The sequence below is a fragment of the Urocitellus parryii genome, chromosome 6 (assembly GCF_045843805.1).
Source record: "Urocitellus parryii isolate mUroPar1 chromosome 6, mUroPar1.hap1, whole genome shotgun sequence".
NCBI classification, from domain to species: domain Eukaryota; kingdom Metazoa; phylum Chordata; class Mammalia; order Rodentia; family Sciuridae; genus Urocitellus; species Urocitellus parryii.
This window is the reverse complement of record NC_135536.1, coordinates 102,066,392-102,085,869: the sequence shown is the minus strand read 5'-3', so window position 1 is coordinate 102,085,869 and position 19,478 is coordinate 102,066,392. Positions and strand designations below refer to the sequence as shown.

Below are 19,478 nucleotides of genomic sequence, written 5' to 3'. Positions count from 1 at the left end.
TTAATAAAATAGGTAAGACCCAAAGAGAAACGGGGATATATTTGTGCTAAATCTGGTTTTACAAAACACATGACTTTTATTCATAGAAAAGATCTGAATCCTTGAAACTTCTTAAAAGTAAGGAAAATGACACCTATTCTCCAGCCAGGTTTTCTGATATAGAGAATGAAACTTTAGTCTGAGCAGTAAATAAAGTAATTTGAAAGAAGTAGGTTTGAACCTCTAATCTGGAGAATTTTTAGTCAGTTAACCTCTTTCCACTTTTGTTTTCTGATATTATTTAAAGTAGAAGTACTCATTTTTCTTATATTGTGCATTCATTCACCATACCTGAATCAGCCATTTGGAGATTTCACTTAAATTCTTTTTTAAAAAAATATTTATTTTTTTAGTTTTAGGTGGACACACAATATCTATTTCATTTTTATGTGGTGCTGAGGATTGAACCCAATGCCTCATGCATGCTAGGTGAGCAGTCTACCACTGAGCCACAACCCCAGCCCTTTATTTTAATTTTTAATATAGTTTATTCCAGGCTTTTTTTTCTTTTTAATTTTTAAATTTGTTTTAATTAGTTATACATGACAGGAGAATGCATTTATGCACTTTGATATACATAGTGGGATATAATTTCTCATTTTTCTTAGTGTACATGTTGTAGAAACATATTGCTCATGCCATCACATATACATAAAGTAATAATGTCTGTTTCATTTTATGATCCTTCCAATCCCCACATCACCTTCCCTCCTCTCCCCTCCCTTCACCTCCCTCTACCTAATTTAAGGTAATGCTATTCTTCTCTAGTGCCTCCCACCTTATTGTGAATTAGCATCCAGGTATTGGAGAAAGCATTTGGCCTTTGATTTTTCAGGGTTGGCTTATTTCTCTTAGCATGATATTCTCCAACTCCATCCATTTACTGGCAAATGCCATAATTTCATTCTTCTTTAAAGCTGAGTAATAATCCATTAAATATATATACCACATTTTCTTTAGCCATTCATCTATTGAAGAATACCTAGATTAGTTCCATAGGTTAGCTATTGTGAATTGAGCTTCTATAAACATTGTCATGGCTATATTACTCTAATATGCAGATTTTAAGTCCTTTGGGTATAAACTGAGGAGTGGGATAACTGAGTCAAATGGTGGTTCCCTTCCAAGTTTTCTGAAGAATCTCCATACTGCTTTCCATAGTGGTTGTACCAATTTTCAGTCCCACCAACAATATATGAGTGTACCTTTTTCCCCATATCCTCGCTAACATTTATTGTTGCCTGTATTCTGAATATATGATTGCCATTCTATTCAGGGCTTTTCTGATGGCCAAATAAGATAAGTAAATTTAAAAATGCATTTATAAGGTTTAAATGACATGACAGCAGTTATGTAAGATAAATATGAATAATTATATGTACTATGATGTTCAGTAACACACTGTGTAGAAATTATGAGGGTTCAGAGAAGATTGAATTTGAGTTTGATCTTGAATGAGTATAGGATTTATACTGGCAGAGATAGAATTTCTTGAAAGTAGGGAATAGCACAGCCTAAAAGAACAGAGATAAGTTAAAGAATCAGAAGTTCAATCAAATGCAAGTGACTTTTTTTTAACATTGAGATTTCTTCTGTTAAATTCTTCCATTAAAACAATCTATTTCTACTATTTAGCCTGTTGTAAAATCAATTGATTCATTCGAAATGCTAGCACTTAGTGGTTTTTCGGGTAACCTAAACATCTCACAAGAATGCTAAAGGGACCTCATGGAATCTTTCTTATGGACCTGCAGTCTGTAATAGAGTGCTTCATTAGTAGGAGATCATTTTTATGTTATCTCAAAGGATGGAACAGAGAAGCTAACTAGTATAATACTCTTTATTTTTATGGCATATTTGCTCTTACTATTTTATCTGTTGGAATAATTTTTTTCCCCTCTAAAATAAAGATGGAAAATATTTAGTTAGTAATGATAGTAGCTTTCACTTTCTACTGAGTGCTTTTTATGTACCAAATATTTTCTTGGGGTATTTTAAGTATATTATCTTTTTCTTAAATAACTCTGTAAAATAAGGCATTATAACTTATTTTACAAAAAAAGGAAGCTGAAACTCAAAGAAATTAATTAAATAAGCTTAAGAGTGCATAGCTAGAGAGTGACATAGTCTGGATTTGAACTTATCTTGTCTGACTTAAAAGCCTAGAATGTTTCTAGTTTATTCACTGCTTCTACTTTTAGTGTATAGTTGGCATTATTAAAATATGATGTACAGTTTTAGAATCCATTTTTACAAAGCCCATTGTGTATTATTTTCTAAAAGGACTTTGCCTGGCTTGGTTATAGTCTAAATATCCCCATTTCTCTTAGTAATGCTCTAAATAGGTCTAAATCCTTTATCCTTAAGGTAATGGTTTTTAAATGGAAGAGTTTTTTTTTTTTAATTGAAATCCCTGTACAAACAAAATTTTATGTGAATATCTAATAAATAAAATGGAAAAGTGTTTTTTTTTTTTTTTTTGGCAGACATGACCCAATATATTCCCTAAAATGAACCCATTAAATTCTGGGGAACATAGTATGAAAATCCTTATACTGACTCCCTGCATTATGTGCCCTTTCATATGAATGAGTAAAATATTATTCAAACTTAGTTGTTTCCACTTTGTACATGGCAATAAGTGGTTAAAATCACCTAAAGCTGTCAGTAGACCACTCTTCAGTTTGTTAGGTGAGGAAAGAGCTAACAATGCAGTAGACATTTTAAGTTGCTAAATAAAAAAGCATATGAGGGTATCAGTTTTTGGAACAAATAAAAGTTATTGTCAGATTTTCTTTTTTATTTTTAAACAAATTCTAACACATTTAAGTATCCAAAAGTAATTTATTTCTAGGAACTTGGTTCAGTGTTTTCTGCTTTAAAATTTTTGGTCTGGCTTCTTTTATAGTAGCAGTTTATATATTTCTGTTTGAAGCCACATTTAGAATTTCTTGCATAGAAAGGTTATTTTACAAATTATCTTAATTCTTGGAGTTTATAATAAATGTTTATACTATTTCTGTATATGCCCTGAGTTTGGATCACTTAATTTTTGTTGTTATTTGTGTGATATGGTAATTAATTATATTATCTGTAAATTAACTCCAAAGTATTTGTACTTAGTTATGAGTAGTATTCTAGGTGTTCTAAAATATTTTTTCTACTATTTAAATCATTGTAGGTGTGAATGAAAGTTCATTTTTATCAAAACGTCCTTCTGCTTCTGAAGTAAACAGTGTTAATCCAAAAAAGCCTAAGCCCTGTGAGGGTGTTTCTGGAACAAATTCTCCAGCTGAATTCTCTTCAGATAAATCTCCTTCACTGACATCTTCCCAGGCTGTGCCATCAAAAGGTGAATATGAAGTCTGACATATAAATAAAAATTACTATAGTATTTATACATAAATTGTAGAAATTATATATTTTGAAACTATCAGTGATTATTTAATGTTAAAAAGTGATGAGTTTTGAATCATAAATGTTCTGAATTTATTTTAGGTGCAAACACGTCATCAAATCAATCTAAAAATGGAACACCTTTTCCAAGAGCTTGTCCAAAGTGCAATATTCATTTCAATCTTTTGGATCCTTTGAAAAATCACATGAAGGTAAAGCTTTCAGAATTTAATTTTTATAAAGGTTGAAGCCAGGCATGGTGGCACACGATTATATTTGCAACTACTTGGGAAGATGAGGATAGAGGATTACAAATTCAAGGCCAGTTGAGCAACATAGTGAGACTCCCCCTCTCAAAAAGGAGTTTTTTGAGATTTACAGTCAATATGGTCTATCTCAATATTTAGATCAGAAATCTTCTCATAATGGAATTTCTATTTAGCTTAGATAAAAATTTGCTTTCATAGTAACTATGTAAGACTGGCATTCCTTAATCATCAGATTTAAGAAATTAAGTTCATATATTTATAATGGATGCTTATTCTTGTTTTATTTTTAAAAAATCAATTTTATTGGTCACATTGTTTTTCAAATTTAGAAAACATTTATTGTTTAATTTTTTAATAACTTAGATATTTTGTTACCTTATATTTGCATAATCACTAACATGTACATGTCACATTACTTTTGAAAATCTGAGTTTTTACATTTTAATTTTTAGTACTCAGACATAAACTTCAAATGGTGAAGTGTTTCATATAAAATAATTGTTTTAACACAGTCCAGAGCATAGTATATATAATTCTCTTGAACTAGTTTGAGCTTTTTATTGTTGTAGGAGTCTCTGAAATTCAGATTTTAAGGAATTTTTAAAGTACTAATGAAGCATGATTTTTTAAAGTACTAATGAAGTACTAAAGGTAGCACTCTGCTTAAAACATTTTAGTAGACATTACAATATTCTGCTGTGCTTAGGTAAAGTTAGTCTGTACTCTATTTGAATCCTGATTTAAAGGCAAGCAAGGAGGAAGGAGACAGGGAAAAAGTTAATATAGATTATATAAGAAAAAGAAGGGTTCTGTGGCAAAGAAGTAAGGAAAAGTTCTTGCTCACTATTTCAATGATACACAACTTTTTTGTAGCATTTTACAAAGAAAGAAAGAAAAAAGTAAGGGGATCCTTTTAAATTTTCAAATACAGGCTCTTTATTAATGTACAGACTATATTTGATCTATACCACTTCCAGCTCTAGTAGTAGTGTAGTGTAGCCTCTAATCACTTCAATTTAGTGCTTAGGTTCTATATGAAACTATTCCCCTGTGAGTATTTTCAATTTCCTCCTCTTTGTAATGTTTTGGTGAGACACCTGATGTTTTTTACGTTTTGCATTATAGATGGAGAGGACAAAAAAAAAGGCTACATTCAGTCCTCCCCGCAACTGATCAGACTTTAATCTTGTAGTTATTCTTTTGAAATTTTTTAATTTTTAAATTTATAATATGTCCTTATTAATATGTCCTTATTGTACAAATTAAGAAGTTTCACTGTGATGTTTCAATGCATGTATATATATTGTGCTTTGATCATATCCATCCACTCTCCTGCCCTCTCTTGTCCTTCCTTTCTGACCCCTACCTTTTGTCCCTTTTCTCTTCCCTAAGACTGTCTTTCCTATTTCCTGGTTATCTTTATGTATTTTGGGCAGTACTGGAGACTTGACTGGATCCAGGGCTTTGTGTATGCTAGGCTCTACCACTGTGCTACATCCTAGCTATTTTTTAAGTTTCTACATATGAGAAAAAAATATAATGCTTGTTCTGTCTCTTAATTATTTTGCTTAACATGGTGTCCTCCAATTTCATCTTTTTTTTTTTTCTGCACATGATGTGATTTCATTCATTTTTATGGCTGAATAATATATACCATATTTTCTTTATCCCACTCATGTTGATCAGCAACTGGTCTAATTCCATAGCTTGGCTATTGTGAATAGTACTGTAGTAAAAATGGATATGTAGGTATCTCTTGTATGCTGACTTCATTTCCTTTGGATAATAATAATGTACCCAGAACTGATAAAGTTGAATCATATGATAGTTCCATTTTTAATTTTTTAAAAATTTTTTGAGGAACTTTCATACCCTTTTTCATAGTGTCTATACGTACTAAATTATATTCCCACAAGGGTGTAAGAGTTTTGGTTTTTTTTTCTATGTCTTTGCAAGCATTTTTGGATTTTTTTTTATAATAGCATTCTGACTAAGGTAAGATAGAATCTCAATGTAGTTTTGATTTATAGTTCCCTGATGGATGAAGATATTGAATATTTTTTCATGTATTTATGGCCATTTGTATTTCTTTAGAGAAGTGTCTGTGTAGATAATTTGCTCATTCTAAAATTTAGATTACTTGTTCTTTTGTTAAGTTTTTTGAGTTCTTTATATGTCCTGGATATTAATAATTTGTTAGATGAGTAGTTGGCAAAGTTTTCTCCCATTCTATAGGCTGTCTTTTCATTCTGTTGTTCCCTTGCTCTGCAAAAGCATTTTAGTTTAATATAATCCCATTTGTCAGTTATTGCTTTTGTTCCCTGAGTTATTAAAGTCCTATTCAGGCAATCAATGATTGTTTGAATCAGTATCTTGAAGTGTTTCCCCTATGTTTTCTTCTAGTAGTTTCAGAGTTTCAGGTCTTACATTAAAGTCTTTGATCCATTCATCTTGACTTTATTTTTGTTCAGGATGTAAGATAGGGTCTGGTATTTTCAGTCTTTTACAAGTGAATATCCAGTTTTCTATCCAGCTTGAAAAGGTTTCTTTTTTCTGACATGTTTTTGACACCTTTGTCAAGAATCTGTTGGCTCTAGATTTGTGGCTTTATTCTTGTTTTTCTATTCTATTCATAGCTTTCATGTTTGTTTTTATGTCAGTACATATTTTTGTTACTACAGCTGTGTAGTATATTTTTAAATCAGGTATTGTGATGGCTCCTACATTGTACATTCTGCTGAGGATTGCTTTGACTATTCTAGGTCTTTTATGATTCCATACAAATTTTAGGATTTTTTTCAAGTTCTATGAATAATGTCATTGATATTTTCATAGGGATTGCATGGTATATGTAGATCACTTTTGGTGGTATAGCCATTTAAATTATATTCTCCTAATATGAACATAGGAAGCCTTCCCATGTTCCATTAGTTTTTTTCTTTTTCCCTCAAGTTCTTTCTGTTTATACCTGTTTGGGGTCATTTTTATTATAGAAGTCTTTCACAGTCTTGGTTTTATTTATTCCTAGGTATTTTAGTTTTTGTTTTCTGAGACTACTGTGAATAGGATTGCTTTCTGATTTCTTTCTCAGTGAGTTTGTTATTGGTGTCTAGAAAAGCTACTGATTTTTGTGTGTGCATTTTGTAAAATCTTACAAGTCTGCTGAATTTGTCAATTCTAAGAGTATTTTGGTGGAGTCTAGGATTTTCTGAGTATCGAATTGTGTCTGTAACCAAGGGATACATTGACTTCCTCCTATCCTATTTTTATCCCTTTTATTTCTTTCTGTTGCCTGATTGGCCTGGATAAGGTTTTAAGTACTACTATATTGAATAAGAGTGGTGGAACATGTATGAAGACATGAATTGGTGTCAATATACTTTATATATAACCAGAGGTATGAAAAAGTGTATTCTATATGTGTAATATGAATTGTAATGCATTCCACTGTCATATTTATAAAAAAATCAATTAAAAAAAAGATTGGTGAGAATAGGTATACTTGTCTTATTGCTGAGTTTATTTATTTATTTATTTTAGTGTTTATTTTTTAGTTGTAGCTGAACACAATACCTCTATTTTATTTATTCATTTCTACGTGGTGCTGAGGATCAAACCCAGGGCCCCGCATGCACTAGGCGAGTGTTCTACTGCTGAGCCACAACTCCAGCTCCTTGTTGCTGAGTTTAGAAGGGACACTTTCAATTTTTCTGTATTCAGTATGATGTTGGCTTTGGGTGTGTTATTTATAGCCTTTATTATGTTAAAGTATGATTGTGTTATATATAGTTTATTCAGAGCATTTTATCATGAAGCTTTGCTGAATTTTATCAGGTTTTTTCTCTTATCTATGAAATCATGTTTTTTTATCCTCTATTAATTTTTGTATTAATGTGCTATGTTACATTTATTGGCTTGTGTGTGTTAAACCATCCTTGCATCCCTTTCATGAAGCCAACTTGTGGACAAGCTTTTTAATGTGCCATTGAATTTGATTTGTATTTTATTGAGGATTTTGCATTTATTTGCATTTATGTTTATCAAGGATATTAGTCTATAGTTTTCTCTTTTTGTTGTGTCATTTTCAAGTCTTGGTTGCAGGGTAATTCTAGCTTGGTAAGCTGAGTTTGGAAACATTTTCTTCCTTTTTTTTTTTTTTCTAAATAGCTTAAGAAACATTGCTGTTACTACTTTAAAAGTCTGGTGAAGTTCACAATCGAATCTGTCTAGGCCTGGGCTTTTTCCTTGTTTGGAGACTTTTCTCCTGCTTCAGTCACATTGCTCATTACTGATCTATTTGGATTTTTAAAATATGTATCCAGAATCTCCTCCATTTCTTCTAGATATTCCAGTTTTTTTGGTATGTAGTTTTCCCAGATTTTCCCGAAGGATCTTATGAATGTTGTCTTTTGTAGTATACCTTTTTCATCTCTATTTTTGTTAATTTGGGTCTTCTCTTTCTTTTGGTTAAATTAGATAAAAGTTTTTCAATTTCATTTTTCTTTACAAAGAAACAGCTCTTTGTTTCATTGTTTTTCTTTTCTTTTTTTGGTACCAGGGATTGAACTCATGGGCACTCAACCACTGAGCCGCATCCCTAGCCCTGTTTTGTATTTTCTTTAGAGACAGGGTCTCACTGGGTTGCTCACTGTTGCTGAGGCTGGCTTTGAACTCGTGATGCTCCTGCCTCAGCCTCCCAAGCCACTGGGATTACAGGCGTGAGCCTCTGTGCCTGGCCCCTTAGTTTATTCTTGTTTTTCTAAGACCTTGAGATTTATCTTAGGTTATTATTTGGGATCTGCTCCCTCTGCCTCCCTCAATATAGCCATTCATATCTATAAACTTCCCCCAAAGTATTGTTTTCACTGTATCCCACAGGTTCTACTATGTTATGTTTTCATTTTTATTTGATTCTTGGAATTTTTAAATTTCCTTCCTGATTTTTTTCCATAACCTACTGTTTGTTCACCAGTGTATTTTTAGCCTCAATGTTTTGATATAATTACTGCAGTTTTTCTTGTTACAAATTTCTGGTTTCATTCCATCATGATACAATAAGATACAAGTAATCATTTCAGTTTTTCTGAATTAGTTAACTCTTGCTTTATGGTCAAAAATATGATCTATTGTGTAAAAAGTTTCATGCACTGATGAAAAGAATATATGTTTTGCAGCCTTTAGATGTATATGTCTGTTAAGTTATTTGAACTATGGTATAATTCACCCCTGATGTTTTTTTGGTTGATTTTATTTGGTCTGTATGGTGAAAGTGGGTACTGCAGTTACTCATTATTATATTAGGGCCATCTCTCCCTTTGTGTCCTGTAGTATTATATAAAATTGGTGCTCTTATGTTTGGTGCATATATGTTTGTAATTGTTATGTGTCTTGATGAATTGTTTCCTTTATCAATATGTAATGACCTTTGTTTTTTCTGTTTTTGACCTAAGTCTGTTTTGTCATCTATGAGTATAGCTATTGCTGTTTGCTTTTGGATTTGGTTTGCTTACAGTATCATTTTCCATCCGTTCACTTTCAGTTTGTGTATGTTTTTGCCAGTGAGTTTCTTTTAGGATGTATATTATTGGGTCTTCTTTTTTAATCTAATGAGCTAATCTGCACCTTTTATTTGAAGAATTAAGACCATTTATGTTGAGAATTCTTATTCAAAGGTGTGTGTGCACTTTTTTCTTGTTATTCTGTAATTTTTAAAATTATTTTATTTGTACCAAGGATTGAACTCAGGGGCACTCAACCACTGAGCCACATCCTAAGCCCTGTTTTCTATTATTAGAGACAGAGTCTCACTGAGTTGCTTAGGGCCTTGGTAAGTTGCTGAGCCTGACTTTGAACACACAATCCTCCTGCCTCAAGCTCCCCAGGTGCTGGGATTACAGGCATGTGCCACCATGCCTGGCTGAAGTTTTTTCCTAGTTGTTTTGAATGTTCTATGTTGTGTCTTGCTCTTTTATTCCTCTTAGAGATTTGATGGTTTTATTAATACTATTTGGTTCTTTCCCCCTTTTTTTTTCTTATTAGCTGTTCTAATCTATTCTACTGAAATTTATTTTTTCCTGCATCATTATTTTTGTGTTAGTCTTTCTTCCTCACTTCTGTGTAGAATTCCCTTATGTATATTCTATAATGCTGATTTAGTGGTCAGGAATTCATTTAATGTATGCTTATCATGAAAGTTCTTTATTTTTCCTTTGATTTGGGAAACTTTGCTGGGTATGGTAATTGAGTTTGGCATTTATTTTTTTTAGGCCTTGAATTACATCATTCCTTGCCCTTCTGGCCTTTTTGAATTTCTTCTGAGAAATCCACTGTTACTCTGATGTCTTTGTCTTAAAATATGACTTGACCCTTCTTTTTTGCAGCTCTATAAATATTTTTTGTTAGGTACTTTTGGGAGTTTAAATATAATATGTTGTGGGTAAGCTTTTTTTTTTCCTTTTCTTTTTTCTTTTTGTTATGTCTACTTGGGTTTTTTTTTTTTGTTTTGTTTTGTTTTGTTTTGATACGGGGGATTGAACTCAGGGTCACTCAACCACTGAGCCACACCCCCAGCCCAATTTTGTATTTTATTAGAGATAGGGTCTCACTGAGTTGCTTAGTGCCTTGGCAGTTGCTGAGTCTGGCTTTGAACTCGTGATCCTGCTATCTCAGCCTCCCAAGTTGCTGGGATTATAGGCAAGCACCATGGCGCTTGGCTACTTGGGGCTCTTTATGTCTCTTTTACCTGGATATCCATGTCTTTTCCAGGATTTGGGAAGCTATCTTCTGACATTTCGCTGAATAGACTTTCTGTGCATTCAATCTGTAGCTCTTCTCCCTCATCCTTTCTGATCATACCTGTGTTTGGTTCTTTAATGGTATCCTAGAGATCTTGTATATTATGTTCATTTTTACTGATTTTTTAAAATTAGTTTCTGAATCTGATAACTCTTCAACTTTTTCTTTGAGTCTTGTTATTCTTTCTTTTGGTCTATCTAATGTTTTGGTGGGGCTTTCAAGTGAGTTTTTAAAAATCTGACTTATTGAGCTTTTCATTTCCAAGAATTCTCGTTGGTTCTGTTTCAAAATCCCTGTCTATCAAATTTCTCATTCATATCCTGCATTGGCTTCCTTAATTCATTCAGCTCTTATATCCTCTTGGAATTCACTGAACTGTTTTTTTTTTTAAAAAATATTCTTTTAATTTCTCTGTCAAGTAGTTCATCTACTTTTATATCTTTGGATTAGAGATTTATTAGAGATTTATGAACCTCAGGAGCTATTCTACTGCCTTGTGCTTTCATATTTCTTGTGTTTGTATATTGAGATTTGCTCATCTGCTGGGATGGATATCTTTCACTCTTTTCCACTATTTCTTGGTGAGCCCTGGGTTACTGGGTTTCTATTTAGTATTGAATTTAATTCAATTTGTACTTCCTTGTGTACTTTCCTGTGGCTTCTTTGGCTGTGGTTAAAGGTTTTTACACAATATATAATATGTCAGAGCCTAAGTGACTTATTTTCTTTATAGGACTTACAAGAGGGTAGTCTGTCTGGTATTTCAGGCAATTTTGCTCTAGACAGCAATAGATATAGAGTGTACCCTCTGTGATTACTCCTACAGTGGAAATCGAAGCCCCTATCAGGTATGTGTTGGGGGTTTCCCTGGGCTTTGTTGATTTTGGCTGTTAACTTGGAAGCAGTTCTGCTACTGGCTGTTCCAATTGTGGTGATGTCCTGGAGCCTTTATCTTTTGTTTAGACATTCAGGGCATCGCTAGTTGTTTCATGGGGAGAAACAATGGCCAGTTACAGCTCCCTCCACTGTCACACTCACCTCCAGCCCTATCAGCAGTATGCTGTCTGATAGGGTATGGGAATGACAGATATTGAGGCCCCTCATAAGTATGGTGCCCATAACAGTTATGCTATTTCTTCTGTTCTTGTTATAGTAGTGAGTGTTCCCAAGAGGGACTTCAGATCCATCCCCTTGCCATGCTTGCTTGGGGACAGGGTAGTGTGTGGGCTTTTATTCCTCCTGTTCTCTAAGTTGAAGTATCTGCCAAGATTTAAGTGTGGCCGGAGCAAGGCATAATTCTCCTCAGCTGGGTTGGGAGTGTAGCTCAGTGGTAGAGCACCCAGCTGATGTGTTCAACACAATCAGACTCAATGTCAATCACTGAAAAAAAAGAAGAGGAACAAAGAAGAAAGAAAAAATGAGATAGATAAATAAAGTAAAATCCAACTAAAAACAGTAATACCACAACAAATGAAAAGAAAGAAGAAAAATAATATTAAATAACATAAACAGTTAAATAATAAAAATAAAATTAATCAAGGGAATAAAATATAGTTGGAGAAAAGTAAAATAGAAAAGGGAGAAAGGAAAAGAAGAAAAATATTTCATATTAAAAAGAGGAGAAAAATACAGGCATGGTGGCACATGCCTGTAATACCAGTGACTTAGGAGGCAGAGGTAGGAGGACCAAGAGTTCAAAGCCAGCCTCAGCAATTTAGCAAGGTGCTAAGTAACTCAGTAAGACCTTGTCTGTAAATAAAATACAAACAAGGGCTGGGAATGTGGCTAAGGGGTCAAGTGTCCCCGAGTTCAATCCCCAATACCAAAAAAAAAAAAAAAATAAGAGGAAAAAAGAGAAATAACCACAAAACAGCACATCAAAATAACAACAACAACAAAAAACTTAAGTCAGGTGTGGTGGTGTATGCCTATAATCCCAATTATTCAGGAAGTTGAGGCAGGAGGATAACAGGTTCAAAGCCACTATTGAAGAGAACCTGTCTGAAAAAATGAAAAGGGCTGGGGATGTAGTGCAGTTTTGAAAGTACCCCTGAGTTAAAAAAAATAAAATAAAATAAAACTATGAATAAAAAAAAAAAAAAGAAAATTTTCATTTCCTTCAGGTGCCCAAATGAGCAGGAAGGATAGAAACTCTTTGTCTGTGCTGATCAGAGAATTTCTTTGTCTTTAGGCTGTGTGCTGCTTGGACAGAGAAAAGACTGGGGCTTACTCCTTTCTTTTGTGGTACTAGTCAGTTGACTAATGGTAGTAATTTGTGGCTTGATTCAGTTGGAATACCTCTCAGCTGCTTTGTACACCAGAATGAGCTAGTGTGGAATGCAGAGTTCCCTAGAAACAAATTCTCTCTGGAGCTATTTGGGTTATGCACTTCTAGAGCAGAGCTGATGCTGACATCATGGCATGTCAGAATGTGGAACTCCCCAAATCTTCTCTTCAGAGCTTGGCACTTGGAGGGTAGAGCTAATACTAGCTCTGTGGAGTGTCCCTGTATGCCCCCCAAGGATGGAGAGAGGATATAGAGTCTCAAAGATCTGTGGTGGAAGGGATGGTGGTGAGTTCTGCATAATCCACAGCCCATGGTGCTGGTGTTTCCAATCCTGGCTACATGTGACTGCTCGACTGCTCATTCCCCAGACTCTGAGAGCTAAGTCTGGCAAACTGCCAGGTCTAATGAGACGTACCTTCTGTTACTGTACATGCTGATTGCTAAAGCAGTAAGTAACCTCAGACAATAGGACCTTTTCTAAGATGGCTCCAAATTATAAAACTGAGAATATGCAAAGAAGTACAGGGGTCTTCTACAGAGCCAATTCAACATGCAAATTGTACTGTTGTTTGCTTAGCCTATATTTCTACAGGAGGCTGGATCCTGTGCCAGTCAGGTTTGTTGGGACTCTATTTCTTCTTTACCTTTGCTGAAGGGGCATACTTCCCTGGGATTGGCACTGGTACATTTTGTTTCATTCTGTCTTCCACAATCCATTTTATTTGGGCTTCTCCAAGTCTCTATCCACAGTTGAACCCTGGTATTTTCCCATAGTCATTCATCTCAGTGAGCAACTATGTTACAGTTATTTTAATTTGGTTTCAAGGAGATGCAGGCAAGTGTATAATGCCTCTAATCTACCATTTTGGGAAGATCTCTTGCTACTATGTTCTCTTAGTCACATTTATTTATTTATTTATTTATTTATTTATTTTTACTAGGTAACAAAGTCACATTATTAAAAATTAAAAATAGGAAGGAGTGTACCTGAAGAATCTTTACCTCTGACTCTTATGACCTGGTTGCCAGTTTTATATCCTTCCTGATTTTCTTTCCACATATACAAGTAGACATGAATGTTCTTATTTCCCCTCTATTTTGTATACAGTCTGTATACAAAATAGAATCAATTCAACATGCAAAACACACTTCTGGGCCTGGAGAGATTGGCAACCTTCTTCCAAGTGTGACTTTTACATGTTATAGCATTATTTGTGATTACTTATACTGGAAATAACCAAAATATTAAAAAATTTATGTAATGGAACACTGTAACATTTTATGAAAGGAGGGTATCTCTATGATAGATAAAATGGGACAATGTGTAAGAAATACTATTTAACTAAATTGAATGCAATTGAATAATATGTGTTTATAATAATGAAGTCTCAAAGCATAGTCACAAATCTAGGAAGGAAATGTTTAAAACTGGAGAGTTTTTCAGGCACAGAAAGACAAATACTACATGATCTCACTCAGTGGGCAGTTTTAAAAAGTTGATCTCATAGAAATCAAATAGACTAGAGGTCATCAGAGATGGGGACGAGTAGAGGGGTAAGGGAATAGATGGTCACCAGGTACAGTGTTACAGTTTTATAGGCACAGTAAATTCTTATGTTCTATGGCATAATAGGGTGAGTGTAATTAACAGCAAAAATGTATAAATATTATGTGTTGATCATAAAAATTAAAAAATAGAAAACTGGGGACTTTTTTTTACTTTTTAGCTTTTATATTTTTATATTTCAGTTAAAATTTAATATAATTTCCATAAAATAATGTAATTTTTAGATCAATAATTTAAAAAACTTAAATTGAAGTTTTTGATAAATCAAAGTTCATCATATCACAGTTTTTTCCCAATGGAAAAATATTAAAATGTCCTATAATAATTTATTTGATTCCATGTGTCAAACATAAAACTAAGCTTTAAATAAATACATTATTTCATTTATTCTTTAGGAATTTCTTAAAGTTAGAAATTTTTCTCATTGTATCATTAGTTAATTGGTATTCTAACCATACCTCTTATGGTAAAGCCCAAGTGTTGACGAATACTTTTTTTTTCTTTAGCAAAAATGTCTGTAGGTTGTTTTCTTTACTATTAGGTAGAAATTTGAAAATACGTGTATGATATAGTAAGATATACTATAGATAGTGAGGTACACTAAAAATAATAAGTAAATTATTTGCTTGTCATATAAACTTTTCCAGAGTATTCATTATAATTTTAGTTTTTATTTACATTAATTTTGACTGGTACATAAAGCATAAAATTTTACGTATTAATGGGGTATGATGTTTTGATATGTGTCCATTGTTTAATGTTTTACTCTGCAAACATTTATCAGTTCTTTATGGTGAAAACTTTAAATTTTCTGGCTTTTTAAAAAAATTTTTTTAGTTGTAGGTAGACACAATGCCTTTATTTTTATTCATTTATTTTTACGTGGTGCTAAGGATTGAACCCAGTGCCTCACCCGCACCAGGTGAGCGCTCTACCACTGAGCCATAATCCCCACCCCTTTTTTCTGGCTTTTTAAAGTTTACAGTGCATTATTGTTATCTATAGACACCCTACTATGTAATAATAGCATACCAGAACTTGTGTTCCTATCTAACTGTAGTTTAGTATCCACTGATAAAACTTTTTACATATCCTATCTTCACTTATTCAACTTCTTCTGTCCTAGATATGTAATCACATCTCAATCCATATCTTTCATTACTTAGCTGATATTTGTGATACAGAAGAATCTAGCTTTCATAACTGTATCATGAATGTATCCTTAACATTTTAAAATGTTCAAAAAAAGTGTTTTATTTATTTATTTATTTATTTTTTATTCTAGTGTTTAGTGTTTGTGGTTGTTGTTTGTTTTTTGTTACTTTGTGTTTTGGTACTGGGAATTGATCTCAGGGGCTCTTTACCACTGAACTACATTCCAGTCCTTTTTTTTTTTTTTTCAACAAGGCCTCACTAAATTGCAGAGGGTCTCACCTAGAAAGTAATAAGCTTCTTTTTCTTTTCTTTCTTTTTTTTTTTTTTTGATACTGGGGATTTAGGGGTACTTACCTCTGAGCTACATCCCAATCCATATATATATATAATTTTTTTAGACTAATATTTTTTAAGATTAATAATTTTATAGTGACATAACTTACTATGGAAAGTTTGAGTCAGTCTTCTCTGGTGTACAGTGTATTCTTTTGCCTTATATTTGTGTCTTCCTTTGTTTTAGCACAGTTTTCCTGAATTATATTTTAAAATATTTATTCCATACAGTTGTGTGTCCAAAATGAATTTTCCTTTACATGCTATATCTGTCATTTTCTCTCTAATTCTAATCTCTCTTTTTTTAAACCTTGCTTTTCTCATTACTGGCCTCTCTTTCCCTTCTTTTATTTTGCAGTATCTGTTTACTACTATTCTTGTCTCTAATTTATCTTACCTCTCTGTTATTCATTTTTCCCTCTCCTTTTTCCCTTGATGTGCCACTTCTTAATCTCTCTCTGGGGGTGAGGTGGGATTCTAAAGCAAGTTTATTTCTGTAGAAAGGGCATGTTTTGTGTTTGTGCACAGGGAAGAGGAAGAGGAAACCTAAGTGTTCGGCCTCTTTTTTTCCCCTTCTCAGAACCCAATCTCTAAGTTTTCAGCAACATCATGCAGTGCTTTAGCATTCTTACTGGGAACCAGAGATGTTAGGATCATGAAGTGTCAGACTGGTCAACAAAAGTCATCCAGGCTTCATGGTGGAGGTGACAGATTTCCAGGTTCAGGAGATGACCTGTTGTTGGTGAGGGGTCCTGATTGAAGTTGAGCAAGAGACCAGTCTTGTGCTGAGGCAGCCACAGAAAGACCTGGTACAGTGTCATATTCTTTGTTAATTATGTGGCTGCTTTACCCCACACCTGGGTCTGGAGCTCCAAACGTTGCCCCAACAGGCTTTCCTTGGTCACTGAATGGCAGAAAACTTCTTGGTTGTGTGAGACTGTTCAGAGGTCACTTACATCAATGGCCTCAGGGGGTGGGATGGAGAAGAAGATACCCTCAAACAGTGGGTAGTTTCTTGTGGGCTCCATGGGCCTGGGACTAGGGTATAGGCTCTAGAGAGAAACCCACATGGGGACACATCTCCTCAGCTTTGCTGTCTCTTCTTACATCTGCTCCAGGATAACATTTTCCTGATGTTTTGCTAGAATTGTTTATATTCCTGTTATTAGCCTCCTTTTATCTGAAAGTATTTTTGTTTAGATGAGAGCCTAGATTTCTAGTATAGTCTCACAGCCTGCTAGTTGGGTTTATATAATTCTTTGCTTGGCAGAAGACTTCCTGCAAATGCAGTGTGTGTGTCTGCTTCTTTCTATAGCACTGCCTTTTCAGCTTTCCTTTCCTTTTCCAAAGTAGGTCTGGGTTACTTCTTCTGCCATGCTCTTGACCAGCTTCTATATCCGTGTTTGCCTGCCTGCCTGTCTGTCTGTCTGTCTGTCTATCTATCTATCTATCTATCCTTGCACTTCAGGATATGCCTATCATGTCACCTCTTTCAGGATATATATTTAAATTGTTATATTTCTGTTTTTCTTTTTTGTTGTTGTTGTTGCTGGTGGTGGTGGTTTTGTGTTTTTTTTTTTTTTTCTTTTATGATGCTATGGATCAAACTTAGGTCTTTGCACATGCTAGGCAAGTGCAGTACCACTGAGCTATATTCCCAACTCCCTTTACTGACACTTTGTCTTTGATCTCCTTCTGACTACATGCTTTCTTTCTTGGATGCTTTGGGTAGTGCTTTTGTATATTGTGGTCTCTGGATTTTCTCTGGATCTAAGTTTCAGTGAAAATCGGGTTTGTGGAATTTGGTTGTTGGTGGCTTTTGGATGAATTCCATTAAGTGGGGAAATGTTGACTTATGTAGGATGTTTGTATGAGAAGTCCTATTTTACTATTTAAAAATTGCATTCCATATCCTTTGCTCTGAAAATTCTACCTAAATTTTTAGGGCACTAACAAAGCTATGAAAGATGACCTATGTATTGGGAAATGTAAAGATGAGAATAGCATTAAAGGCATTTAATATTTGTAGACTAGCCAGCCCAGGAAAATAAGGCTGTGTGAAGGGTTGTAGTAAAGGGTGAGAACTAAAAGGGTTCTGGAGCTGAACAAAAGATAACCAGTTGATTTTGGACAATAGTTCACTGTCGTTAGTGCTCGTTTCTTAAGTTTCTTTCTTGCCTGTCTTTTTTTTCCCCTCCTGTAGGCTATTTTGCTCCTTCCCTTCTCCCTCATTCACTATAGCCATTGTCCATGTTTGGTTGTCAGCAGTTTATTATTCAGCTGTTTTTCATAGGGATCTTAAATATTGCTTTAAAAAAGTTACTGTGAGGGCTGGGGTTGTGGCTCAGTGTAGAGCACTCACCTAGCACGTGTGAAGCGCTGGGTTCGATCCTCAGCACCACATAAAAATAAATAAAATATAAAAATAAATAAAATAAAGGTATAGTTTCCAACTACAATTTTAAAAAAAATTTTAAAGTTACTGTGAACAAGATTTGTATGTTAATTTTTAAAAATCTGATCCTATCTTTTCTGTAAAAGAAAAAAAAGAACAGCAAGTAATTGATTATATGTTATATATATTGTAATTTATTACTCTAGGTCAACTTTAATTTCAAATTCGACATTTCTGGAGAATATAAACCTTGCAACATACTCTATCATAAACTATTTTGTAGATTTCAGAAAATATTCAGGTGCTAAATATGACTCAGAATAACTTCTACTAAAAGCCAGATCTTGTGTTTGGGACACAAGATAATCTGCATTTCTTATTAGGAAGACTTTTCTCTATTATTTATTTTTGTGCATTATAACTTCTCATTATTGTTTGAGATCTTCCTCCAAGGAAGCCTGCAAATAAGTGAGGAGTTTTGTTTGTCAAAATGGTGCCAGTGATACATATTAGTAGTAGTAAGAAGATACACATTTTGAGTAATTTTTCTAATAATGCTAGTTGTTTTATTCCCTACCATGTTTTTCTTCATTTATCCTTAAAATAAAAAGTAGCATTTTTTTAAAAGAAGGATCTTAGTCTTGTAAAACTCCTTAGAAATAGTCTGAATTTCCTAAATTTGAGCTCTCAGATATTATGTGATATCGCAAGAAGAATCTAGGAACATAAATAGCAAAACCTTTCTTACCTCCCTCTTTACGTTGTATTTCTATTTCAATTATAATTTATTCTGAATGGAAGACTACAGAGATTCATGTTGTATTAGAGAATTAATCTATTTGTCCTAATTTTGCATATGGGAGAAACCTCAACTCCTTAACATAGGTTAGTTATACCACTTATTTGTGGCCCATTTTACTTAGTATTTTTTTCTTTGTATCTATTTTAGATTTTGTGTGTGTGTGTGTGTGTGTGTGTGTGTTTTCCTTTTCAGATTTATAAATTGATAAGTAAAACAAAATAAGTAAAATGCAACCTTGAAAGAAATGTTATAGGTCTGTCTTGGACCAGAAAGGCCCACTGTCCCTTGTAATACAGAATGTTCCACCAGTTGTCTAACATTTCACATGTGGTAGAAGTGGATGTTGTTATCTTAGAAATGAAATAGGTGTATTGAGAGTTTAAAATTTTCTTATGTTGATGCCAGTTTAACACATATAGAAAACATTTAAGTTGTAAAAG

The 19,478-nt window shown here is 33.6% G+C and overlaps 1 protein-coding gene and 1 pseudogene across 3 annotated transcripts in view; one reads left to right on the top strand and one right to left on the bottom strand.

Annotated features, from left to right (window-relative positions):
- Znf280d (zinc finger protein 280D) overlaps window positions 1-19,478 on the top strand; it is a 122,265-nt gene that overhangs the window by 38,705 nt on the left and 64,082 nt on the right. For all 3 annotated transcript variants that reach the window (XM_026384801.2, XM_026384800.2, XM_026384802.2), the window contains 2 exons: window positions 3,221-3,391; window positions 3,538-3,647. In XM_026384801.2, the coding sequence (XP_026240586.2) occupies window positions 3,221-3,391; window positions 3,538-3,647 (281 nt within the window). The remainder of the gene's footprint in view (window positions 1-3,220; window positions 3,392-3,537; window positions 3,648-19,478) is intronic.
- LOC113180010 (ran guanine nucleotide release factor pseudogene) lies at window positions 16,470-16,869 on the bottom strand (annotated as a pseudogene).